Here is a 26,270-nt window from a genome sequence, read left to right as displayed (position 1 = left end):
AGTGAGGGGCATGTAGAAGGCGGCCAATAGATGTTCTCTCTCATCGATGTTTCTATCTCTCTCTCCCTCACACTCTTCTCTCTCTGAAATCAATAAAGGAAAACAAAAAATTTATAAAAAAATAAATTAGAATTACAGAAATCTCTTCATTCATTCATTCATTCATTCATTCAACACTATTTATTGCATGCCTGTCAGGTGTCAGATACTGTTTTATACATTGCAGTTTTAGCAGTAAATAAAACGTTGCCCCTACCAGTTACATTCATTGTAGTGTCTACAAAGTGAAAAGTAAACTTTCTCATTCAACCTCCCAAAAATGGCCATTCTAAATGTTTTGGTAAATATTACAGACATTGTAAATGTGGATACTGGTATTTTTTTGTTTTTACAAAAAAATAAGTATATGCCATACTTACTATGGTGAAAATAGTAAGTAAATGTTGAGATTACCCTTTTTTGCAAATTGCTTTATTTATTTATTTCTTTTTATTTCTTTTTTCCTTTATTGATTTGAGAGAGAGAGAAAATGAGAGGGAGTGAGAGACAGAAACATCAATGAGAGAGAACATCAATTGGCCACCTCCTGCATGCCCCCCACTGGGGACTGGGCCCACAACCTGGGCATGTGTCTTGACCGGGAATCGAACTGGCGACCTCTTGGTGCCTGGGTCAACAATCAACCAGTAAGCCACACCGGCAGGACCACAAATTGCTTTTTTTAAAACTTAGCACTATAACTTGAACTGGTTTCATGTTAACAAATATAGATTCATCTCATCTTTTTAATGAGACATGTCATATTCCATTGTATTTAACTGTTATCTTATTCATTAACATTTGCTTTTTTCCAGGTTTTCACAATGATGAGCAATGTCATTGTGAAAAATGTGTCATTTCTATAATTTCCCAAGCGCTCAAAAGAAAGTGTTAAAGTTCTCCAAAATGGAATGGTTTGATACACAGTGTAAAAGATGTGAATTAAATTCCCTTCAGGTAAAAACCTTATCGTCTACTTCCTTTTTGATTAATCATTGACTTACTGAGCACTTAAGATTTTACACAAGTGATTTTACACAAGATTTTACACAGTCTAAAATCCATTAATATAAAAGTGCAGACTGAGAAACAGATAAATAATCAATAGCTATTTTCACAAAGTCTTCTATGTGCCCAAGTCTGTTCTAGGCTCAAAGAAGAGAAATCTGTATTTTTCTTGAAATAACAGGCCACCACATTTGAAGTGGGCAAGAACAGAGTCAGTACTCTTTGATGAAAATCCTTCTATTATACCCAAATATCATTTGCCTTTTCAGAAAAGCTATTATTTAAAATATTAATAGCAATTTTATTTCTAAATATTTTATAACGACTTCAAACAGATTTCAAGAAACAAAACAATCATCTTGTTGAATAGAAACACACAACCATAAAACAATATTTCTATTAGAACCAGAATTATTTGACATTTAAAGACTCTCTCTAGATGTTCCATCATCTCCTACCTCGACTATTTTCAATAATCAAAATTATTTGTCTTTTCATTCACATAAAATTGTCTCCAGTCTATTTAGTGAACAGTTCAACCTTCCATCAATGCAAAAAGATTTCGATAACAATTCAATTAACTAAACAAGCTGTTTAATTAATAAACAAATTTTTTTAGGAGGAAACCGTAGCAATTTTGTTTGGCATGCATGCTTAATTGTGTGTTTTAATAGGTTGGTTTTGGCGTATGATCACTTAAAAAGAATCATCAAGCACATCTAAATAGTTAACTGTAATTGCAAGATTATGCCTTTTGCATTTTATGGTGTATAACATCTAGCATAAGAGAAAATAAACTCAAGAACAACAAAAAGTTTCATTCACTTACCCTCTTCATAACCACAGCCAGGGTAAACTTCACTCAGCCTTAGGCCATTGACTTTATTCTGAAGTTTCCATCTCCCACACAATCAGATAAACCCCAGCTTGTGTGAGTAACTAATGGAAACAGTGCCGTAAAAAGAATTGCCAAGCAAATTTCCATGTGCTTAACCTAAAAGGGAGAAATTACAACATGAGCTGAGTGAAAAGTTTCTAGCTGTTTTTAAACCAGAGGGGGTGATTTCACTTTTAGCAGGACCTTGTGACTAAGATTGCCTGGTCGGGAAATGATTAACACTCCTGTGTTCATCATCTGCTTGAACTCTCCAGCTGCAGGAAGCGGGGGGAACCTTATCAAGCTTGGGCATGTGTATCGTGATACCCTCTCCTGAGCAGGGGCTTAGTATGCTGAATTCAACGCCAGTGTGAGGTTAAATAAAAATGTATTCAGAACTTCCGCCAACTTCATCAGAGGTTATTTTTATGGAACTATGGTAATAAAAGATTTTATTTTTACTTTTCATTTCTGGGCCCCACTTAAAATATGGGTGGTCACTGAGACCCTTTTTCTGAAAATTCCAAAGTTTTATAAATACTATTATCAGGGGCTTTGGTTTCCCTCAGCCTTGTTCACGGCACACCCACGCTTGACTCTAAAAACTCCAGTGTCTCCTTGAACTGCCAGGTCTCACTCTTGGAAACCAGGGGCATGGAAAAACAGGGAAGAACTAATTCATCGTGCGCAGAACTTGGAGGCACTAGAAAGTCACCAAAGGACTATTATTTTTTCTCTAAACGATTGTTATGAATAACAACGACTACATAATCATTTCTTCAGAAATACTTCTAGAAGGAGTGAAAGAAAAAAATCTCACCCAGATATGAGAATGAAACAGCATCTCATGATCTTAGACCAACTTCTGTGCACCGTCTTGTTAACAGGAGGCTGCGGCGATGCTGCGAACCCTTGGCTTCTCCTAGGTGGAATGCCACTCCACCAACAGGGCTCAGCAGAGTGTGCATTTCCTGTCAAACGGCTGAGGGAAATGAAAACTGGGTCTCAAATACAGCACCGAAGAGCTTAAGAGCTACTTGTCGGCTGTGTTTATTATGCTATGAACTTTGCTTTCCTCATAGCCCTTATATTGCTGATTTGGAAGTAGATTGATGACTCAGAGTTCTTAATCATTCTTCTAAAGTATTCACTAGAACTGTCAAATTCGTTGTAGGAGCTCACTTACAATTCCCCCTCCCCCACACCACCGCCAAAGAAAGGGGATTTGAACTGTTTCAATGCTGTAAAATGATTCAAAATAAATTCAACTAGTTTCTCGCTCTGTAGCCCTACATCGCTTTTGTCTCTGAACTTCAACAAGCACTCTGAGATTCAAATATTCTTTGCTAGTCTAGCAATGGTTAGCACTTTAGAGTCTTAACTACAACACCCTCACTTCCTTTTGTTGGGCTACAACCAACTAGAGAGTTGGAGAAGAATGCCATACCTACACCAGTTTTAAGTCACCTCCAGCATCTATCATTATAACAGTGCCTGGCACATAGTAGGCACTGAAGAATCATTTGCCATAATTATTCAGTTGTCCAAAAGGATGGTGTCCACAAGCATGTAAAAAAAGCAAAAAAAAAGCCCTGGCCGGTTTGGCTCAGTGGTTAAAGCGTCGGCCTGCGGTCCTGAGAGACCCAGGTTTGGTTCCCACTAAGGGCGCGTACCTCAGTTGCAGTTTGTCCCCGGCTCTGGTCAGTCGTGCAGGTGGCAGCCGCTCGATGTGTTCCTTTCACATCGATGTTTCTCTCTCTCTCTCTCTGTTCCTCTCTCTCCCTCTCACTCTACCTGAACAAAAAATGGAAAAATGTCCTCGGGTGAGGATAAAAAAAATAAAATAAAATAAATAAGCAACCCCAAAATCTTCCAGAACTGAGGTTCTTAACTTAGATTTAAAAGGAACCCCAGAACTGAGGTTCTTAACTTAGATTTGAAAGGAACCAGGGGTTCTCTGAACACCCTAAACTGTATGTAAAATTTACAATTGTGGGCTTTCTGGGGGAAATGTCATTACAGTTCATCAGATTCTTAACTGAATAAATCAAGGACATATACAGAAAAAGGCATGATCTACCACTCCAAAGAAGTATTAAAAATATGTAGTCTCACCCGGCCGGTGTGGTTCAGTGGATTGAGCATTGTCCCATGGACTGAGCATTGTCCCATGGACTGAGAGGTCCTGGTTCAATTCCCAGTCAGGGCATATGCCCAGGTTTCAGACTCAATCCCCAGTAGAGGGTGTGCAGGAGGCAGTCAATCAATGTTTCTCTCGCACATGGATGTTTCTATCCCCCTTCTTATCTCTTAAAAAAAAATCAATAAAACATATTTCTAAAAAATATGTAGTCTCTGGGTGGGCTTGTGAAACAGACTTTAGAAATGGATTGAAACTTTCAAGGAAGAATTTTATTATCTCCACAATATGGCAAAGCCCAATTTTAACTACTTCGAGTAACCTACAATGTCATTAATTCTGTGTTTTAAATTATATAAATATTATGAAGTTACTATCAATATAGCATAATAAACACACATGAACAGACCCTCAAGGTGCATGTTCAGCTGAATCAGAGTCGGTTAATGATATCCATATGCATGGTGTTGTTCTAGCATTGGGGTTCTTGAGTTTCCCAAGTTAGAAATCAAGAGGAAACCCCAGTGAAATTTCCAGATAGATTTTATTAAGCTAATGCCTGTGCAGCAGGGAGACAGCACAGTGGAAAGGAAGGTCCTCTGGACTGGCTGGGGCTGGCTCTGCTTGGCTGCTTTGTAAACTGAGAACAAAGTAGATTTGCATGAAAAGCGGGATTGTGAAAAAGGTGGGCTTGTGGAGGGTGGGGGTGGAGCTATTTCCTCTTTCTGTGGGGTCGCTTACCAACGATCTTTGGCCTATGATGCCAAGGCCAAGGTGGCAGACTGCTCATTACCTCCACCCCAGGAAGGTCTTATAGGGGTCAAACTACTGGTATATGGGTCACTAGTTTGTTTTTTTTAAATATATTTTTATTGATTTTTTTTTTCTTTAGAAAGAGAGAGGAGGGGAGAAAGAGAGAGAGAAACAACAATATGAGAGAGAAACACTGATTGGCTGCCTCCTGCATGCCCCCTACTGGGCATGTGCCCTGACCAGGAAGCGAACTGGGACCTCTCAGTCCATGGGATGATGCTCAATCCACTGAGCCACACTGGCCAGGCTGAGTCATTAGTTTCAATATCCACAGTTAAAAGGGAGATAAAATTAGATACCTCTGCATTTTTGAGTGGGGAGTGGAGGGGTGGTGACATTTTTGCCCAAGTTCCTTATGACTACCTGGTCTTAACTTGGCTTCCTGGCTACCAGGTATTTTCTTTCTTTTTCTTTTTTTAACTCATCTTTATTGTTGAATGCATTACAGATGTCCCTCCTTTTTTCCCCTCTTGCCTTCCCACTCTCACCCCCCTTCTGTCTTCCCCACACTATTGTCTGTGTCTATTAGTTATGCATATATGCATATAAGTTCTTTGGTTTCTCTCTTCCCACACCACCTACCCTCTTCCCTTTGAGGTTCATCAGCCTAACAACCAATCTGCACTTATTAATCCATTTATCTTTTTTTTTTTTTCCATTTTTTGTACAGATAGAGTGGGAGGGAGAGAGAGGAAGGGAGAGAGAGAGAGAGAAACATCGACGTGAAGGGACACATCGAGTGGCTGCTACCCGCACGACCAACCAGGGCCGGGGACAAACTGCAACCGAAGTACATGCCCCTAGTGGGAACCAAACCCGGGTCTCTCCGGACCGCAGGCCGACGCTCTAACCGCTGAGCCAAACTGGCCAGGGCTAATCTATTTATCTTTTTCACCCAACCCTCTCTCCCATCTGGCAACCAACAGAAGTTCTCTGTATCTATGAGTCTGTTTCTATTCTGCTCGCTCATTTTGTTTGTAGATTCAATTATTGATAGATATGTATTTATTGCCATTTTATTGTTCATATTTTTTTATCTTCTTCAAGAAGACCCATCAACATTTCATATAACACTGGTTTGGTGGTGATGAACTCCTTTATCTTTTTCTTGTCTGGGAAATTCTTGATATGGCCATTGTTTGTAAATGAAAGCTTTGCCAGAATAGAGTAATCTTCGTTGTAGGTTCTTGCTTTTCACCACTTTAAATATTTCTTGCCACTCCCTTCTGGCCTGCAAAGTTTCTTTTGAGAAATTGGTTGACAGCTTTATGGGAGCTCCCTTGTAGGTAACTAACTGCTTTTCTCTTGCTGCTTTTAAGATTATCTCTTTGGCCCTGGCTGGTTTGGCTCAGCGGTTAGAGCATCGGCCTATGGTCCAGAGAGACCCAAGTTTGGTTCCCACTAGGGGCATGTACATCGGTTGCAGTTTGTCCCCGGCCCTGGTTGGGTCATGTGGGTGGCAGCCACTCGATGTGTCCCTTCCACATCGATGTTTCTCTCTCTCTCTCTTTCTCTCTCTCCCTCCCGCTCTGTCTGAATAAAGAATGGAAAAATGTCCTCGGGTGAGGATAAAAAATAAAAATAAAAAATAAAATAAAATAAAATAAAAATTCTTTGTCTTTAACCTTTTGCATTTTGATAATGATGTGTCTTGGTGTGGATCCCTTTGGGTTCATCTTGTTTGGAACTCTCGGTGTTTCCTGCACTTGTATGTGTGTTTCCTTCAAGTTAGGAAAGTTTTCTGTCATTATTTTTTCAAATAGGTTTTCAATTTCTTGTCCTCTCTCTTCTCCTTCTGGCACTCCTATGATGCGAATGTTGGTATGCTTAAAGTTGTTCCATAGGCTCCTTATACTATCCTCATATTTTTGGACTTTTTTTTTCTTTCTGCTGTTCTGATTGGGTGTTTTTTGCTTCCTTATATTCCAAATTGATGGTTTGCTGCTTGGCTTCACCTACTCTATTATTGATTACCTGTAAATTATTCTTTATTTCAGTTAGTGCATATTCATTTCTGACAGGTCCTTTTTTATGCTCTTGAAGTCCTCACTAAGTTCTTTGACGTCCTCACAAAGCTCCTTGAAATTCTTACTAAGTTCCTTCAGCATCCTTATTAGCAGTGTTTTAAACTCTGCATTTGTTAGATTGCTTATCTCCACTTCATTTAGTTCTTTTACTGTCGTTTTGTTCTATTCTTTCATTTGGGACATGTTTCTTTGTCTCCTCATTTTGGCTGCCTCCCTGTGTTTGTTTCTATGTATTAGTCAGAGTTTCTATGCCTTCTAGGCTTCCTAGGGTGGCCTTTTATAGGTGTCCTGTAGGGTCCAGTGGCACAGCCTCCCTGGCCCCCAGCTAGGCCCTCGAGGTGTACCCCTTGTTTGGACTTTACACCCTTCTGTTGTGATTGAATTTTGATTGCTGTTGGCACTTCAATGGGAGGGTTTTACTCAGGCTGATCAGCTGCAAAGACTGGCTGTGCCCATTAACCACTGGCCTCTGACTACGTTGGAGGATCATCTGTGCAGGGGCCCACCACCCCGACCAAGACTTACTTCATCAGGCTCTGGTACCCACTGAGTCCATTCACTGAGTGTGCCACTTGTGTAGGTGGTTGGGTGGTGGTGTTTCGACGTGGTCTGAAGCTGTCCACTGGGTGTGCTGGCTCTGGGGCAAGGTCAGCCACTGCCTGTGTTCTACCCGGGGCCACCAGGCATAAGCTACAAAGTGATTTGCAGATGGCTGCTTCTTGTGCTGGGCTTGGAGGTGCCCAGGCCAAGCCAAGTTGTGAACCAAGGCTGGCAGCTTCTAGTGCCAGGACTGGGGCCACTTAACGAGAGGTATGGGGCCTGCTGAGGTCAGATGTTTCTTGTTTGAGAGAATTTCAGAAAATCTGAAGCAAGAACCAAAAACAAGCCAATCCTATGATAAAGCCACTGGAAACAGCCTCGGTGGGCCCAAAAGTTGGGTGGGGTAGGGCCTCAGGGAGTCACCAGGATGGGGCAAACAGTGTGAGCCAGGTTGCTGGAGTCCCAGATATGGTGGCCGTCTGCCTGTCCCGGGAAAGGGCTCACCAAAGGAACAGCAGCCTCCACCACCATGACTCTCTGAGAGAAAGCCCCCTCTCCAGCTCTCACCCCAATGCCAAACAACTCAGTTCTTCCCTGTATGTCTCTGGTGCCCCTCAAGCTGCCTCCCCTCTGTGCTAGAGCTCAGAGGGAGCAAGTCCAAGTAAGTCCACGCAGGAGCCCTTTAAAGAGGAACTGCCTGGGACTCCAGAAGCCTCAGCCTCCCTCAGCCTCAGTTCCCACTGGTTTTTATAGCCAGAGGTTATGGGGATTCTCTTCCTGGCATTGGAACCCTGAGCTGGGTGCCTGTGTGAGATAGGGACCCCTCATTCCTCAGGAAAGGCCTTCCCAGCCGAGGTGTCTCTCCTGATTTTTATCTGCAACAAGTGGGTGTGGGACCAGCCTGTCCGAGCCTCCGCCCCTCCTACCAATCTCCCTGTGGCTTCTTCTTTAATTTCATAGTTGTAGGACTTCCATTCAGTTCGATTTCAGGCGGTTCTGAATGACGTTTGTTCATTAATTTTGTTGTAATTTTTATGTGGTTGTTACCCATAATAGGTATTTTCTATTGCCTGGGCCCAAGTCCCTATACTTTTTCTGTGTTACAAGCTAATTAGACTTAAATGACAAGAAAATTCAAGTGCCTAAAACTAGCATTACTTTTATAAAGCCAAATCAAAAAGTTTAACTAGGTTTTCTATATAATGCTAATAATACAATATTTCATCTTTGAAAGTTGCTCAAGCATTTCACCACACACACACACACACACACACACACAAAAATACTTATGCTAACTATATGAGGTGATGAATATGTTAACTTGATCTTGGTACTCATTCTATAAATGTATATGTATATAAAATAATTATGTTGTACATTTCAAATATATACAATTACATTTGTCAAGTATTCCTCAGTAAAGTAAAAAAAAAAACCACAGCTCTTGAAATAAAGAACCATAATTGTCCTTCAAGAGTAAAATGGATAAATTGTAACAAATTCGTACAGTGGAATTCTATGAAGCCATGAAAATGAACAGCTACATGTAATAATATGGATAAATCTCAGTAAACTAATGTTGAGTAAAATAAGTCAAAGGAAAAGAAAATTTTGTGTGTGCGTGTGTGTGTGTGAGAACAGGGAAAAACTAATCTAGGGTGATAGAAGTCAGAATATTAGTTATTTGGTGGTGTGAGAGGAATGATTGGGAAGATGCATAAGTAGGCACGTGAGGTGCTGATTATGTTTTAAATGTTGGTCTAGGTGATACTTACATGTGTGTATTCACTGTGTAAAAATTCACTGAGTTATATATAATCATGTATGTACTTCCTTTTTGTACGTTATATTTCAATAACATTGTTTCCTTTTAAAAAAAGAAAATGGGCCCCCAGCTGGTGTGGCTCAGTGGTTGAGCGTTGACCCACGCACCAAGAGGTCGCTGGTTTGATTCCCGGTCAGGGCACATGCTCACATTGTGGGCCCAGTCCCCAGTGTGGGGCATGCAGGAGGCAGCCAATTGATGTTCTCTCTCATCGATGTTTCTATCTCTCTCCCTCTTCCTTCCTCTCTCTCCAAAATCAATAATGAAAAAAAAATTTTTTTAATAAAAAAAGAAAATGATCATTACACTAGAAAACACTAAACACAATGAGGGTGAAAAAGTTAACTGAGATTTTATATAATAAAAGTCTAGACCACCAGTCTTCTATTTACTTGATGATCAGAATGCAATTAGTCAGGGCTTCCCTTCCAGAGAGGAGGTTAGAGGATTCTTCTCTGGGAACTCTGATTAGTTGAAAGAAAAAAACTAAAAGTACTGATTATTAAGAGTTCCCCCAAAACAAGGCCTAGTTAGACCACTCTATAATGAAGGACCTGGTTGACAAGCCTCACACAGAGCATCTAATTAGATTTTGCATGTAAATCTTAAATATGAGCAAATGGCCAAGGGCCACTGAATATTAAAAACAAAACAACAGCCCTGGCCAGTTTTGCTCAGCAGTTAGAGCATCGGCCCGTGGACCAGAGGGTCCCAGGTTCGATTCCTGCTAAGGGCACCTACCTCGGTTGCAGTTTGTCTCCAGCCCCAGTTGGGGTCATGTGGGTGGCAACCAGTTGCTGTGTCTCTCTCACATCGATGTTTCTCTCTCTCTCTCTTCCTCCTTCTCTCCCTCCCGCTCTATCTGAAGATAAATGCAAAAATGTCCTCAGGTAAATATAAAAACAAAACAAAACAAAACAACAACAAAAACATTTAGTAGAAGTAAACAAGATGAAGTAAGGAGAAAAAAATGTCAAGAAAATAATTTCTATCCTTAAAGAATTAGGAACATATTGCATCCACGAATAAGAATAAGATTGTTCTTTTTAAAATATGTTTTTACTGATTTTAGAGAGAGAGGAAGGGAGAGGGAGAGAGAGCAACATTGATCAGCTGCATCCAGCACACCCCCATACCCCCAATACCAGGGATGGAGCCCACCCACAACCTGGGCATATGCCCTGACCAGGAACCAAGCCAGTGACCCTTTGGTACAGGAGATAAGGCTCAACCAACTGAGCCACCCCGGCCAGGGCATGGATTGTTGCTATTTATTATTTTTAATCCTCACCTGAGAATGTTTGTTTTTTTCATTGATGAGATAGAGACAGCAATGTGAGAGAGAAATATCCATCAGTTGCCTCCCATATGTGCCTGGACCAGGGATTGAACCTATGACTTGGGTATGTGCCCCTGAATCAAACCCCTGACCCTTCGGTGCAAGGGACGACACTCCAATCACTGAGCCACACAGGCCAGGGCAAGAATAGGATTGCTATTTTAAAGGGACTATTCTGAGAACAAACAAAAGCTCTTAAAAATTAGAAGTGTGCGCCCTGGGTGGTGTGGCTCATTTGTTGGGCATCATCCCATGCACCAAAAGATTGCTGGTTTGATTCCTATTCAGGGCACATACCCAGGTTGTGGGCTGCATCCCTGGTGAGGGGTGTGCAGAGGCACCCACTTGATGTTCTGCTCTCACATCAATGGTTCTCTCTCTCTCCTGCCTCTCTTCCTTCCTCTCTCTCTAAATATCCATTAGACATCTTTTAAAAAATTAAAATGTGGTAGCAGAAATAACAAACTCAATAGGATGGTTGGAAGATAAAGATGAAAAAAAAACTTCCAGAAAGTAGAATAAACAACACTGTATGCCCTGGTTGGTTTGGTTCAGTGGTTGGAGCGTCAGCCCATGGACCAAAGAGTCACAGGTTCGATTGTGGTTAAGGGCATGTACCTCGGTTGCAATTCGATTCCTGGCCCTGGTTGGGGTCATGCGGGAGGCAGCCAGTCGATGTGGCACTCACATAGATGTTTCTCTCTCTCTCTCCTACTCTATCTGGAAATCAGTGGAGGAATATCCTCCAATAAGTTTTTAAAAAGAAAGAGACATGCCCAAGAGTGTTCTAAAACCAATGTATAATAAATTTTTAAAATGCATACTAATTGTGGTTGTGTCTGGTAACAGGATTTAGATTTTTCAATATCTTTCTATGCTTTCATGAATTTCCAAAATGGGCACATATTATTTATATAATCAGAAAAAAATGCATTATTTAAAAAAATTGATAGATTTGGATATGTACAGATACTCATGTACTAGGTTAACACCTTTGCTTGCAAGACTTCACAGCTGCTTGTTTAACAATGGAACACAGTAATCAAATGATACATGTAAAGCGTAGGGTTGGAATGCTATCACACATTATTGAATACACCCATACTTTTGTACCTGCAGTTTTACAAGCTCAGTTAAAAACCCTACCATATCAATAAAAATATAGTCTTCAAATCTTAATAAGCATTACAGAATTATGTGATAATACCTTTTGTGATTTTGATAATTACCACCTTTCATCTAAAGGGTGAGCCAAAATATTTTAAAGAGTGTATTTAAAATATTGATCTATTTAGCCCCGCCAGTGTGGTTCAGTGGTTGAGCATTGACCCATGCACCAAGAAGTTGCCGGTTTGATTCCCAGTCAGGGCACATGCCCAGGTTGTGGGCGAAATCCCCAGTGGGGGGCATGTGGGAGGCAGCCAATTGATGTTCTCTCTCATCGATGTTTCTATCTCTCCCTCTCCCTTCCTCTCTCTAAAAAAAAAAAAAAAAAAAAAAAAAGCCTTAGCAATACTCAAATAAAATATTCACGAGTAACAATGATTATAATATCACTCTACCTTAGACTAAAAATCAAAACCAAAATGAAACAAACAAAAATCAGAATTAGCTTATTATAAGGACAGAAAATAACATTTATATCTATTCAATTTATTCTAGTAGATCAGAGAGGACTATTTATTTTTATCTTTTTATATATGCTTTTAATAGTTGTTAGGTTTTTCTGTCAATATTTTCTAGAGGAGTTTTATGTGTATGTTCATGAGGGGTAATTATCTATGGATTTCTTCTCCTATAATATACTTATCTGGTTTTGGGATCAAGGTAACAACTGGCCTTATAAAATAAATTGGATGCCCTGGCCAGTTTGGCTCAGCAGTTGGAGCATCAGCCTGCGGACCAGAGAGTCCCAGGTTCCGTACTTGCTAGGGGCACGTACCAAAAAAAAAAAAATAATAATAATATAAATAAATAAATTGGAAAGTATTCCTTCCTCTTTTATTTTTCTGAAAGAGAACATATAACGTCTTCCTTACATGTCTGATACAATTCTCCAGTGAAACTAGATAATTAAAGTTTTATTGTTGGAAGGTTTGTAATTAGGAAATCAGTTTCTGTAAGATATATAGGAATATTCAGGTTATATATTTCTCCTTGAAAAAGCTTTGGTAGTTTATGCCTTTGAAGAAATTTGTCCACTTCATTTAAGTTGTCAAACTTATAGGAAAAAAGTTGTTTATAATACCTGGTACTCCAATCACACAAATATATTATGCATTTTGATACTGTACCAAGGGTTGTAAAGGCTCTGTTCATTTTTTAAATAGTTTTTCTTATTTTTAAGAAAGGGGGATCTCTATTGATTCTTTTCCCTGTTATCTCTATTCTGCTACTTAGCACATTTACTAAATCTTTTATTTCAGTTATTGTATTTTTCTCTTCTAAAATTTCCATTTATTTCATTTCTTATAGTTTATATTTCTTTTCTGAGAAAAACTATGTGTTCATTCAGTTCATTTTCCTTATGGAGCATAGTTTTAATAGCTGCTTTAAAACCTTTGATAATTCTAACAGTTGAATAATCTTGGACCCAGCATCTTGTTGATTGTCTTTCCCTTGAAAAATGGTCATATTTTTCTAATTCTTTGCATGTCAAGTATTGTACTGTGTCCTGAATATTATGCTGTGAAACTCTAGGTCTTGTTAAAATTCTCTAGAGGGTGTTCATTTTTTTAAAGCAGGTACTCAACCCAGTTTGGTTCAGGCTGTTAAGTTCTGTCTCTCCTTCTATGGACATGGTTCTAAGGTCAGTTTCGTTTCCAAAGACTTGGCTTTTCTGCTTTGGGCCTGTCCCGCACATGCATCTCTCAGACATTAGTGCGGGACATGGGTGGAAGTTTATATTGTGGGTTCTCAAAGCCTTTGCTATATGACAAAATTTCAACCTAAGTAACTTTGGAAAACAATATTTTAACTGAATATCCAAAGGCTACAGACAAAAAGAATTGTATACAGATATGTCACTGTAATTAGCAGGACTTTTTTTTTTTTTTTACAGAAGTGTGGATTAGCAGTTTCCAAACTATGTTATGAATATTTGAGGATTGAGCAAATAAACATACTGTGGATGTGAAGTCCAGTGTTCTCACTGTTGGATAAAGGAGTTATAAATAAGAGGGGAAGGTAGAATGAACCCTGTGGTATTGGACTAGAATTGCAAGTATCAGTTTGAATTCGTGTGTTAGAAATACAGACACAAGCAGACAACAGATATAGATATACATATAGTTGTATACACAAACATGTGTGATCGTTCTGTCAGCTGAGAGGACCTAGAAGTAATGATACCCAAGCCCATGAGCAGATCTTGCCTGCAGTCTTCATTTCTAAATACCACTCTTCAATAAAGAAATCAGGGCTTTTGGAGAAATGATTCCAGGACTAGGGCGGAGAAATGACCAGAGAGACACCTGTGCCCCTGTGCCAGAACATCTTGTGTGAGAAGGTAGGAAGTGATACAAAATAAAGTGTTTGTGTGTGTGTGTGTATGTGTGGTGTCTGTATTTTTTTTCAAAGGCTGTGTAACAAAGTACCACAAATTTAGCAGGTTAGGGGAAAAAAAAGACATCAACTTATTAACTCAGTTCTGTAGGTCAGAAGTTCAACTTGACGTGCAGGGTTCTCTGTTCAGAGTCGCAAAGCTGAAATCAAGGTGGCAGCCAGGTTGTGTTCCTTCTGAAGGCACTGGGGAAGAATTCACTTCCATGTTCATTCAGGTTATTGACCGAGTTCAGATCTCAAGGTTGTAGGACTAAGGTCCTTGCTTCTTTGCTAGCTGGCCACGGGGACTCAACCTCCGGATGATGCTCTGAGGTTCTTGTCACACGGTTCTCTCCATCTTCAAAGCCCAAAGAATTACTCTCATATTGAATTCTTCCCACACTGCACTTCTCTGACTTCCTGTCTCTGACCTCTTCACCCATATTTAAAGGGTTCATATGATACTTACCTGGCAGGGGAGATGCCATGATCATGAAGACGGTTTTCCCAGGGCGAGGTTTATCCATTGCATTCTGGATGTGCTGACCCCTGCAATTTCCCCAAATGTGGGAAACTCGACTGCATAATTTGTGGTAGTGGGGGACGGCTTAAAATAATAATAATAATAGAATAAAGGGTTCATATGATTAGGTAAGGCCCACCTGAATCATCTCCATATCTTAAGGTTAACTGGTTTAGAACTTTAATTACATCTGCAAAATTCTTCACAGTAGTGCCTATATTAGTGTTTGATAGAGTAACTGGAAGTTACACCAGGGACTGGGAATCTTGGTGCCCATCTTAGAATTCTGCCTACCACAGGGTAAAATCAAAAGAATACAAGATACAGCAATCAATAAATACAAATTGCTAGAATATTATTATTTAGATCTGGACTCCAGATAAATCAAGAGCTGAAATTCTTTCAAAGTAATCTTCTCGATCAACTTCAGGTATTTTCAAAGATCACTAACAGTTCATGTATGTATGAATGTATGTATGTATGTATGTATGTATGATGTATCATCTATCAGAAAGTGAAAACAAGCATTTCAAGAGAGAAATGTATTTAGTGCCCACTATGGGGTCCCTACAGCCTTCACGTCATTTTATTCCACTCTGCTCCTCTGAGGTGAATATTTTTTTTTTTTTTTATCCTCACTCGAGGACATTTTTTTGATATTTTTGTTCAGATAGAGTGGGAGGGAGAGAGAGAGAGAAACATCGATGTGAAAGGGACACATAGAGTGGCTGCCACCCACATGACCCAACCAGGGCCGGGGACAAACTGCAACCAAGGTACGTGCCCTTAGAGGGAACTGAACCCTGGTCTATCTGGACCGCAGGCCGATGCTCTAACCGCTGAGCCAAACCGGCCAGGGCCTCTGAGGTGAATATTAATGTCCCCATTTTCTGAAGAGGATGGCAAGGCTCAAATTGTTTAGTAAATAACAATGTTGCATAACTACTACTGATTTCCATCAATTAGCCTTGTAAATAGTGCACTGCCAATGTTAACCAGTATTGACACAGTAAGTAATAAAATACGTTTAAAAGAGGGGAGAGCACAAGAGCCAACTTGAAGGGCTTCCCAATGGCTAAATCTGGAATAATTTCTGCAACCAAATAATAGTAACAGATTATAACTCATATATATCCATGAGTCTGTACAGATATAAATAATTGAATAAAGAAATGGGGGTCACCTTGGCCCGTTTGGCTCAGCGGTTGAGCATCGGCCTGCGGACCAGAAAGTCCCGGGTTCGGTTTCCGCTAGGGGCACATACCACAAAAAAAAAAGAAAGAAATGGGGTGAAAGGAAAGTTCTGATTTCTAATTAATACATGTAAAAAATAAAATAAAAATAGAAAATTACCATTTCACATATACAAGAGCAGTTAAATATTTCAAGCAAGAATCATCAGTAGATCCTAAAATTTGTGGGCAGAATATAAGAAATGGGTATTTGCATGGTCTCAAAATATCTTTCCACAAAATAATTGTTTACAAAGGAGGAAACAGTAACTGTACAATAGAAAAACCTGGCAGACAATCCCTAATAACAAGACAAATTGACATCAGTGCCTCTGCCTGTTGGTATAACGTAAGGAGAAGGCTACATCATCACTTCTATGGAGTTCTTACCAAAAATGTCTAATTATTAGAAACATCAGGCAAATAGAAATTGAGGGCCATCCTATAAAATAACTTCTCAAAAAGTACCAAGGTCATGAAAGGCAAAGAAATTCTGAGGAATTGTTTGATTAAAAGAGACTAAGGAAATACTAAAACTAAACATAACAAGTAACCACAGATCGAATACTGGGCCAGAAAAACAATGTTAGACAATGGTGAAATCTGAATATAGTCTATAGCTTTTGTAGGTTTTTGTTTTATTTATTTATTTTTATCCTCGCCTTAGGACACTTTTGCATTTATCTTCAGACACAGCTGGAGGGAGAGAGGGGGGAAGAGGGAGAGAGAAACATCGAAGTAAGAGAGACATGGTTGCCACCCACACGACCCCAACCAGGGCCGGGGACAAACTGCAACCAAGATATGTGCCCTTAGCAGGAACTGAACACAGGACTCTCTGGTCTGCAGGCCGACGCTCCAACCACTGAGCCAAACTGGTCAGGGCTTTTGTAGGTTTTTGATATAGACCCTTTAAGAGATGTCTGAAGTCACTCTTTCCATGCCAAACATAATAGTATTATATTAATGTTAATTTCATTTTTATAATCACTTTGTGGTAAAATGTTATATTAGAAATCTGGGTAAAGGGTATACAACTTAAAGAAAAGCCCTACTTTTTTTTTTTTTTTTTTTTTTTTTATCCTCACCCGAGGATATTTTTCCATTTTTTGTACAGATAGAGTGGGAGGGAGAGAGAGGAAGAGAGAGAGAGAGAAACATCGATGTGAAGGGACACATCGAGTGGCTGCCACCCGCACGACCAACCAGGGCTGGGGACAAACTGCAACCGAGGTACATGCCCTTAGCGGAAACTGAACTCGGGTCACTCCGGACCGCAGGCCGACGCTCTAACCGCTGAGCCAAACTGGCCAGGGCAAAGAAAAGCCCTACTTTAAATGTCCATAACTACAATGCAGTTTTGCAAAGTTACCTGAGGTTAACTTATAAGCAACTTTTAAAATTTTATTTTAGAGGACGTTTATTAAAGTTGGGGTCAGTGAAACAAGGAAGGGCCTAGGGTAACAGGAGAAAGACTAGGCGGGGACAGGAGCCTAGGCAGGGCTGCTTGGCTCACTAAGTCAGAGAAAAGGGGGCCTTGGGGACAGGTGCAGGGTGTTTGACTGGAACTGCCACTGCCCATTGCTGCCCTGGTGGCAATACACAATTTTTTTAAAGAATGGAATCATTTCAAATCTTTCTCCCTCTCTCTCTATGTATATATACAGTGCAACCTTGGTTCTAGAATTTAATTTGTTCCGGAAGGCTGTTTGAGAGGATATTTGTTAAAAAATTATATACTTTTTTCCCCATTAGAAATAATGTAAATTGAATTCATTCATTCCAGAACCCCAAATTATTCCGTTTTAACCTTTCTTATATATGGTACATGTCTAATATACTATTTAATCTACAAACATTCTTGAATTTATCAAACCACCCTCTGCTAGCCTTGAGCGAATTGTTCCAGGGGTGCTTTCAGGTCAGCATGGGGCACCTTAGTTTTTCACGTCATTGCCTCAAAATGCTGTCACTGGCTAACTGCTTTTTATTCAAATCGAAAACCTCTTCAGTGGCCTGTGATCAGTTTCTTTCACACACTTAGCAATATTAGCACTTTTGATGGCCTCTATGTTTCAAAATTGTGCTAATGATCCCATTTTGTCTGCAACAAAAGCAAAAACCAAAAATATTCACAGCACAATTTCCTGAAATGTTAACAACTGGAGGTTTAGTAATAAATTGACTTGCATTTTCTCCTGTTTGAGGCCTGAGACACTTTTTGTCATGCTGATGTATCAGTATGAAAGGGCTGTCAAGTTGAGAACTGAAATTCTGTTTAACCACCAAGATCCCCCCCCTTCCCCGCCCCCATATACAACTTGGTTGAGAACCAAATTGTTCAAGATAGTAGCAGGTCAAGAACAGAGGTTTGACTGTGTGTGTGTGTGTGTGTGTATATATATATATATATATGTATATATATATATATGTACAAACACACCCTACCTGCATATATTTATCTGTATTTCATATAGTAAACATATATGTATAAATCTTTACATATCTTTACCTTGCTGAATATTTACCTTTTGTTGTTCTTAATCCTTACCAGAGGATATTTTTTCCACTAATTTTTAGAGAATGGAAGGGAGGGAGGGAGGGAGGGAGGGAGGGAGGGAGGGAGGGAGGGAGAGGGAGAAAGACATAGATGTGAGACACACTGTCCGGGTGGGGAATCAAACCCAGGTGCAACCCTTTTGAGGGATGGATCAATCCTCTAACCACTGAGCACCCAGGGTTACCTTTTGGTTTTAATGTTGACATAATGCTTGAAGTTCGTCTGAGCTACTCTTTGTATCTCCCACTGAGACTCTGCAGTATGATGTCCTGAGATTTGTAGTCAAAGTAACCTCCTATTGTTCATTTGGTTGACTTAAGTCTTTACATCATTATATAATAAATTTAACATATTTGTGTTTGATCTCTGCAACAGACCTTTGGAGTACATATTTTTGAGAAAATGTCATAGCTTTTTGTACATGTTCCTAGAAAATTGCTGGTATTACACCAACAGATAAGAATGCCCATTCATTCATTGACATTTATTGACCATCTGCTATGCGACAGGTGCTGTTCTGGGCACTAAAGGAAAGAACAAATATGACTTTCCTACCCCCAGGTCAAACAGAAGGGGTTAGAAAGTTTACCATTTTATTTGTTGCCACAGTACTTTCACTGCGTCCCCCCACTTGTTTGCTATCCTTGCTATTTCTTCAATTTCAGTTGTTATCCTGAAACATCTAGTATCAATTTTAAGTGGAATTATGAGCAACTATAAGAAAGCATGTTTATTCTAATTATTTTTTTGTACCTACAATAAGGGCATTATGAGAATTAAACAAGATGATGCAGGTAAAGTACTCAGTACACCATTTAATAATAAACATAGTCTCTCTGAGGTAGATACTATTTATTTTTTCTTATTTTACAGCCAAGGAATCTGGGGCTGAGAGATGAAAAATAACCTGCTTAATGTTACACAGGTACAAAGTGGTAGTACAAGACTTTGAACCATGTCTGACTCCAAAGCCTTAACTCTTAACCACAATACTATACAGTTTGCCTTCCCTTCTATAATATTCTTATTAATGTCAACCCATATTTAAATCCTACAGTACACACAAAACATTGTTCTTTCTCCCTCTCACTGGCATTTATCATCCTTCCTGAATATCATTAACAACAAAAAGTATACAAGGACAACTTAATTACAAAGCCAACAATTCTAGAATACAAAAGTTAATTAATCAGTGATACTCATACAACTCAAACACAAACTGCTTACTTTAACAATGAAATAGTAACTATAGAATAATTTAGTTGTAACAAAGCGATCAACAGGGCAAAATAAAAACAAAACTAATTAAGAGGCATTGCTTCAGCTCAAATTAGTTATCTCCTTTAAACAGGAAAAACTACCATCAGTCTAGTGGTCCTCAAATCTGTCTGCGTGTTAGAGGAATGGAGGGAGGGAGGATTGGTGCTTTAAAAACATAGCTGTATCTAAGGCCCACATCAAAACAATTAAATGAGAATCTCTCAAGAGTGGGATCCAGGCAAAGACTTGTGAAGTATTGCCAGTGTTGAGAACTACAAGTTTATTGTAATAAGCAATAAAAACCATGCCCTCAAGGCAATTCAAAACCAAGAAATTAAAAAAAAGTTCTCTTGGGAAAGAGGGGAGGGGAACATCTACTCATTTCTCATTGTTCTTTACCCATTTTTGACAGACCAGAGTAGTTTAACAAATATCAAATAGAAGTTATGCAAACATGCTATCCACATTGAAATTCTCACTACTTTACATTTAGAAAGCTCTTTTTAAATACCAGCTTTCAGAAAAATCCCCCACATTTTAAGTTTGCATAGATGTTTAAGTCAGCTATTTGTTCAACTATGAACAGTCAATAAAGTATATTAAAGAGCATTTTATTAAGTTATTATAAAACATTTATTTCATGTACCACAAATTAACATTTTGTTGCAGAGGACCGAGTGTTTCCTACCTGTTTCTAAAACTGTCGGAATTCCTTTTTATAAGATTGTTATCTTCAAATTTAGAATCTAAACATACATTTTTCTTTAAGAATGCATACATAAAATACTTCCCCTATCACTGCACTATATCACTGACAAATCCTATTGGGAGTTTCAGTAGCGACACAGGCATTTATCTTCCTCTGGACCGCAGGCCGAAGCTCTAACTGCTGAGCCAAACCGGCCAGGGCAGGCATTTATCTTTAAAACAACTTTTCCTCATTTCTCAGGTTTGGGAATGAAATCGCATAAAGTACGGAAAATAACATTTTTCCTTAAGAATACACAAATTCATTTAGCAATGTCTTCTGAAATTCAGAAAAACCCGTTTCTGCAGCTCCTCTGTCAGGACTCCATGTCAATCTCAACCACTTCATTCTTGCCCTGAAGCCTTGCTTCTGTAAGGTTACCTTCCGTCACAGCTTCAATGTCTGCCAGATCAATAGGTGGTAAAGGGTTCCTCCAGTACTGGAAGGTGTTATACTGCCAAAATTCTTCACTGAGCTTTAGGAAAAAAAAAAAAGAAATGAAAGTACATCAATGGTTTAGAAAAAGTTATTTATTTATTTTTTTTCCAGGAAACAGTTTTCTTTTGTTTGTATTAAAAGGAAACTCAAGTAAGATTATTCAATCTTTTACTTTGTATCTTCGACAAATATAAAACTTTAATTCTATCTAATCAAAGTACTTCATGGACTCAGTCAAATCTGTACATTTTTATATTCATAGATTTATGAAAGTATTTCTTATTAGTAGTGTAAATGTAAAAGAATTTCTTTCAACAGTATCCCTTCTGACAATTTTCTTCCATTTTCAACCAAATAAAGTCTGAAAACAGTTTTATATTTTTTTACCTTTTAGTGAGGAAAATATTGAAAAAATACACACATACCTTAAAACTTATTTTTGTTTTTTTCCCTGACATTTGGTATTTTACATAGGCTAAAATATTTTGACAATCTTTTAAAAAGTATTAGGATATAAACAAGCTAAATAGCAAGAAAAACTTGAACTGATCATTTTTATCAAGATACCAGGTGGTATAAGGCATAGTTTTTAAATATAGCAAAATTGATAAATTCAAGTAAGTACTGGCTCCTTAAAACTTTAACAGCTTACTCTGAATGACTATAAAATTGTTTCAAGTAACTATGAAGTAAAGCTGATGTTCCAATAAAGTACAAAATTGGAACAGAAGTTCAAAAGCATTCCAAAAATACTCTGTGCAAAGGAAGCAGCACTGGAATTATATGCAGGCTCCCAAGATGACTATTATTCATCCTAGATGGATATCTATACATCTTTATCTATTCTACTATGTTGTGTTCTTCATATATATATATATATATATATATAGTATATCTGTATTTATTTATTTATTTATTTATTTATTTATTTATTTATTTAATTTTTTTTGGTACATGCCCCTAGTGGGAACCAAACCCAGAACTCTATGGTCCGCAGACTGATGTTCCAACCGCTGAGCCAAACTGGCCAGGGCTATGTTATGTTCTTGTTAGGTTCATACTTCTTCAGGTAGCATTATCCAGCAGAAATATAATGGAAGCCACATATGTAATTTCAATTTTTTCTAATAACTACCAGTAAAAAAGTAAAAGAACAGGTGAGTGGAAGGGAGGGGAGTGAGAGAACCATTGATATGAGACACACCGGTTGCCTCCAGCATGCCCCCCGACTGGGGCTAGGGATCAAACTTGCAACCTGGGTATGTACTCTCGACCAGGAATCGAACTCAAGACCCTTTGGTGCTCGGGGCCCACACACTAACCACTGAACCACATCAGCCAGGACTGAAATGAATCTTTTTTAAAAAAATAATGCCCTGGCCGGTTTGGCTCAGCGGTTAGAGCGTCGGCCTGTGGTCCGGAGAGACCCGGGTTCAGTTCCCGCTAAGGGCACGTACCTTGGTTGCAGTTTGTCCCCGGCCCTGGTTGGTTGTGCGGGTGGCGACCACTCGATGTGTCCCTTTCACATCGATGTTTCTCTCTCTCTCTTCCTCCCACTCTACCTGAACAAAAAATGGAAAAATGTCCTCAGGTGAGGATGATAAAAAAAAAAAAAAAAGAGTTGCCCTGGCCGGTTTGGTTCAGCGGTTGGAGTGTCGGCCTGCAGACCAGAGAGTCCTGGGTTCGGTTCCCGCTAGGGGCATGTACCCCCCCCCCCCAAAAAGAGTTAATGCTTTATTGCTCTTAATGGTAAGTCCAAATATACTTTAGAAATAGAGTTAATTTGCCCTGGCCGGTTTGGCTCAGCGGTTAGAGCGTCTGCCTGCGGTCCGGAGAGACCCGGGTTCGGTTCCCGCTAAGGGCACGTACCTTGGTTGCAGTTTGTCCCTGGCCCTGGTTGGGTCGTGCGGGTGGCAACCACTCGATGTGTCGCTTTCATGTCGATGTTTCTCTTTCTCTCTCTCTCCCTCTCACTCTATCTGAACAAAATATCGAAAAATGTCCTCAGGTGAGGATAAAAAAAAAGAAAAAAAAAGAAAAAGAGATAGAGTTAATTTAATGAAAAATAGGAATGTATACACTAAAACAGACATTGCATTTATTAAATCAAGAGAAACACTTCACTGAATACAAGCACTATGTGCTCCTGCTTTCCCCTGGGCACCCTGGAAGCATTACTGTAGTCTTGCCCTACACTCCTGATCCTCCTTTAGTCCCTATGCTGACAGGACTGGGCTGAGGGACCACAGGCAAGTGGTAAGGCGGGAAGGACTCCAAACCCCTCTTCTCCTCGTTAACTTCTGAAAGGCACTCATTTGGCAGGTTCCATTTTGGTGTCTAAAAACATACATTTGCATATATTTAGTATAAAGTGACAAGTTTGGGGAGATAAGTGGAATGGAGAGGCAATGTTTCAGTTAAGATGGTTCAACTAGTGCCAAGGTGATTGGCAAAACTATGGATGTTTTGGGCTGGTGGCACCTCTGCACTGTGCAGGCAGGTGGCCCGGCTTCGAGAACATAGTGAGTTTCCAAAGACAGGATGCCAACAGGATTCTTTGTCACAAATTGCACATGGTGTTTGCAAGCCCTGGGAAGGAGGGGTCAAGGATATGTATGAGACCAGGCTTCTGGGATCACCTGGGATCAGACAGGTGACTCGGGCGTGAGCTCACCCTCAGCCCCTTCACCGCATATAGTGCCCTGAGTCTCTTCTTTCAAGGCTCCTGGCGGGGAGGCCCAGGCTGCCCATTCAGAGGTCAGGTGAAATTAATCTTACTATTTTATTTTAATAATACATCCAAACTATTATCATTTCAACATGTAGTCAACACTTTAAAAATTAATGAGATCATTTACATTCTTTTTGTCGTATAGTTTTTCAAAACCTGGAAGGTAGTTTACACTTCTAGCACTATTCAGATTAGCTACCTTTCACTGCTCAATAGCTGCACATGGCTGGTTACTTTACCAAAAAGCACAGGTTTGTAAGAAAATCTCATTAAGCTATTCCTTCAGTGCCTTAGACACTAAGGCTTAGAGAATTAAGTCTCTAGAATTTCTTAACACTGGGATAAAAATGTAATTCAAAAGATGCCAAGAAAAATTTCATTTCAATAAGCAAATAAGAGTTGAAAACATCATCTATTTCTTTGCCCACGGGGAAAAAATCTATTGTTCACATTATCGACTTATAAACATGGGCCAAAAAATAAAAACATCCTTTAATGATGTCAGTGTCCCCTAGTAGCTAAGAGCACAAACTGCCACCAGACAGACCTGGGTCTGTACGACCTCTGACTGTATCGCACACTGCACATCTCCTTCCAAGTGCTCCGCAGCCTCACGCGGCCAGTGGCTACCATCCTGAACAACGCCGACCTAGACAAACCGGATCTGGTGTGCGGAGATGGGGAAGGCTCATTTCCCCGGGAATGGGCCCTCTCCAGAGACCCTCACACACCTCAGGGCCGACTTTCATTTCCAACAACAATCCTTTTTCATAGGATCAGATTCAACACAGCGAGTTAAAATACCTTTCCCAAGATACAGAAGCCCTTCCTCTCTACAAAAAAATTGGACCATGCCTAAAGGACGTCCAATCGACAGCTACCCCATCGGTCACCTCTTTGGAAACAATTCATTGTTAAACCAAAGAAGGCGTGCTACACCTTTATCCGACGTTTGACGTTGACCTGCAGCTGTAGCGTCGGGCCAACGTCTCCGCCAAGTTCCACGGGCCGTCGGTAGTCCCGCCCCGAGTCGCTCTCAGCAGCAGGGACAGGTCCGCCTCACCGACGGCCCGTTTCCCTGCTTTATCTAAGCGCTTTCAGCTTGTCGGACTCTCCCAAGACGTTGCCAAGGGTGGACTCTGGGGCCCTGGCTGTTGCCTGGAGGTGCGCTTCCATTCCTGCAGCAGGGAACCCGGTTTTTTGCCTTTTGGGGCGTCTGGATGAACAGGAATCTAGGGGAGGACGATCTGTCCCTTCCCAGGGTGCGAAGTACCTGGGAAAACGGGGACTCCACCCACCTTTGGTGCGCCCAGCCCGCTTCCAGCCCCTACCTGGCGCGGTGCGGTCCCCCAGTCTCCCCGCCGGCACTCTGCGCGCCCCGCCCCGTTGTCGCCACCGCCCCTCGGGGGCCGGGCGCCCCGGAGCTCCTCCCCCAGCCCCTGGGGCTGCAGGGTCGGCGGCTGCAGCAGCGGGGGCTCGCCGGTCTCCCAGCCGCGGGCCTCGCGCTCTGCGAGGCCCGGAGCGTTGGTGTCCCCGCCGTCGTGGCGCTTGCTCGGCGAAGCCGAAGGCTCAGTCATAGCCCCCGCGTCGATTTTGCGCTTTCGGGGCAGCTCCGGGACGCCAAGGGACTGCCCGGGATGCGAGGCCGCCGCCGGCGGGATCCAGAGCGGCGGCCCCTCAGTAAAGTCGCAGAGCAGGAGCCGCTTCCAAGGCACGTGGAACGTCAGCGGCTCGGCCGCACGCCGCTTGGCCATGGGCCCGGGAGGCTCGGGCGGAAGCCGCCCAGCGCGAGAGGCCGCGCGCCGATAGCTGCGGAGGGCGGGGGCAGAGCGCGCGAGGGAGGGTGAGGACTCAGTTGGGGAGAAGCGGCGGCAGGAAGATGGGAAGAGAGACGGGGGGGCGGGGCGGCCGGGTTCCCCACAGCCGGCGGGCGCTGTCCTCGCCGCCACGGAGGTGCGGCCGGACGTTGGGGAGTAACCGCCAAGCGGCGGAGATTCGAACCTGCGCACGAACGTGCTCGCGCACACGCGCCGGTCAGGCGGAGCCGCTGGTTGGTGGAGGCTCGAGGAGAGCGCTCCCGATCGCCCCCGCGGCCGGAAGTGCCCGCCGCAGGGGAAGGCGGGAAGGCAGCGGCGGGTTTATTAAAGGCCCAGTCGGCTTGGCCAAGGAGGGCGTGACTTCGCTTTCTTGGCGTTGGAGAAGGGATGTGCGAGTCCCGCGCTCCGTGAAGCGGTTCAGGCTTAAGACCTTTAAAATCTATGTGTTAATATTCCCTTCCTTGAGTCAGTAGCTAGGGGGACGTATCCAGAGGGTTAAACGGAAGATTATGCCGAGTTTTAAGGAACTAGTGTTAAGAGGCTCTAGCCCTACGTGAAGTGATTACAGGAGTTAGGCTGCTGAACCGGGGTTGGGGCTGAGGAGCAGCAAACAAATAGCAAAATAAAACAGCCCAACGAATTGTGTGCTTTGACTGGCTGTTGTGGAAAGTGACGTAGGCACCACAGTCCTTGAAGATCTTTGATTAAAAATTCACTGATGAAGTTGCAGACATGTGAAGCTCATCCAACAGCTCATCCAAGAGCCAAACCTAGTTCTTTCTTTTTCATCCGAAACAAAATCGTTTAGCT

At 41.2% G+C, this 26,270-nt stretch overlaps 2 protein-coding genes and 1 pseudogene across 2 annotated transcripts in view; 1 reads left to right on the top strand and 2 right to left on the bottom strand.

The window, feature by feature from the left end:
- TRPM6 (transient receptor potential cation channel subfamily M member 6) overlaps positions 1 to 20,910 on the bottom strand; it is a 188,612-nt gene extending 167,702 nt beyond the window's left edge. Inside the window, exons 1-3 of the mRNA XM_036261056.1 lie at positions 20,856 to 20,910; positions 2,745 to 2,906; positions 1,877 to 2,041 (exon numbers count right to left, since the gene is read on the bottom strand). Coding sequence (XP_036116949.1) covers positions 1,877 to 1,885 — 9 coding nt within the window. The 5' untranslated portion in view covers positions 1,886 to 2,041; positions 2,745 to 2,906; positions 20,856 to 20,910. The remainder of the gene's footprint in view (positions 1 to 1,876; positions 2,042 to 2,744; positions 2,907 to 20,855) is intronic.
- LOC118630362 lies at positions 14,613 to 14,762 on the top strand (annotated as a pseudogene).
- Positions 19,314 to 25,397, bottom strand: CUNH9orf40 (chromosome unknown C9orf40 homolog). Its single transcript, XM_036261057.1, has 2 exons — positions 24,975 to 25,397; positions 19,314 to 20,949 (listed from the first exon to the last, which is right to left on the bottom strand). Exons 1-2 carry the CDS (start codon positions 25,395 to 25,397, stop codon positions 20,791 to 20,793), a joined length of 582 nt encoding a protein of 193 aa, XP_036116950.1. The 3' UTR covers positions 19,314 to 20,790.
- Between the last annotated feature and the right edge of the window lie 873 nt (positions 25,398 to 26,270).

Source organism: Molossus molossus, unplaced genomic scaffold, assembly GCF_014108415.1.
Source record: "Molossus molossus isolate mMolMol1 unplaced genomic scaffold, mMolMol1.p scaffold_m16_p_14, whole genome shotgun sequence".
Taxonomy (NCBI): Eukaryota; Metazoa; Chordata; class Mammalia; order Chiroptera; family Molossidae; genus Molossus; species Molossus molossus.
This window is presented reverse-complemented; position numbering and strand designations above follow the sequence as displayed.

Coding starts and splice junctions, on each gene's coding strand:
- CUNH9orf40 (XM_036261057.1), bottom strand. CDS start 25,397: ATGGCCAAGCGGCGTGCGGCCGAGCCGCTGACGTTCCACGTGCCTTGG. Junction 20,950..24,974: donor GGGGGACCGCACCGCGCCAG/GTAGGGGCTGGA, acceptor TTTTTCCTAAAG/CTCAGTGAAGAATTTTGGCA.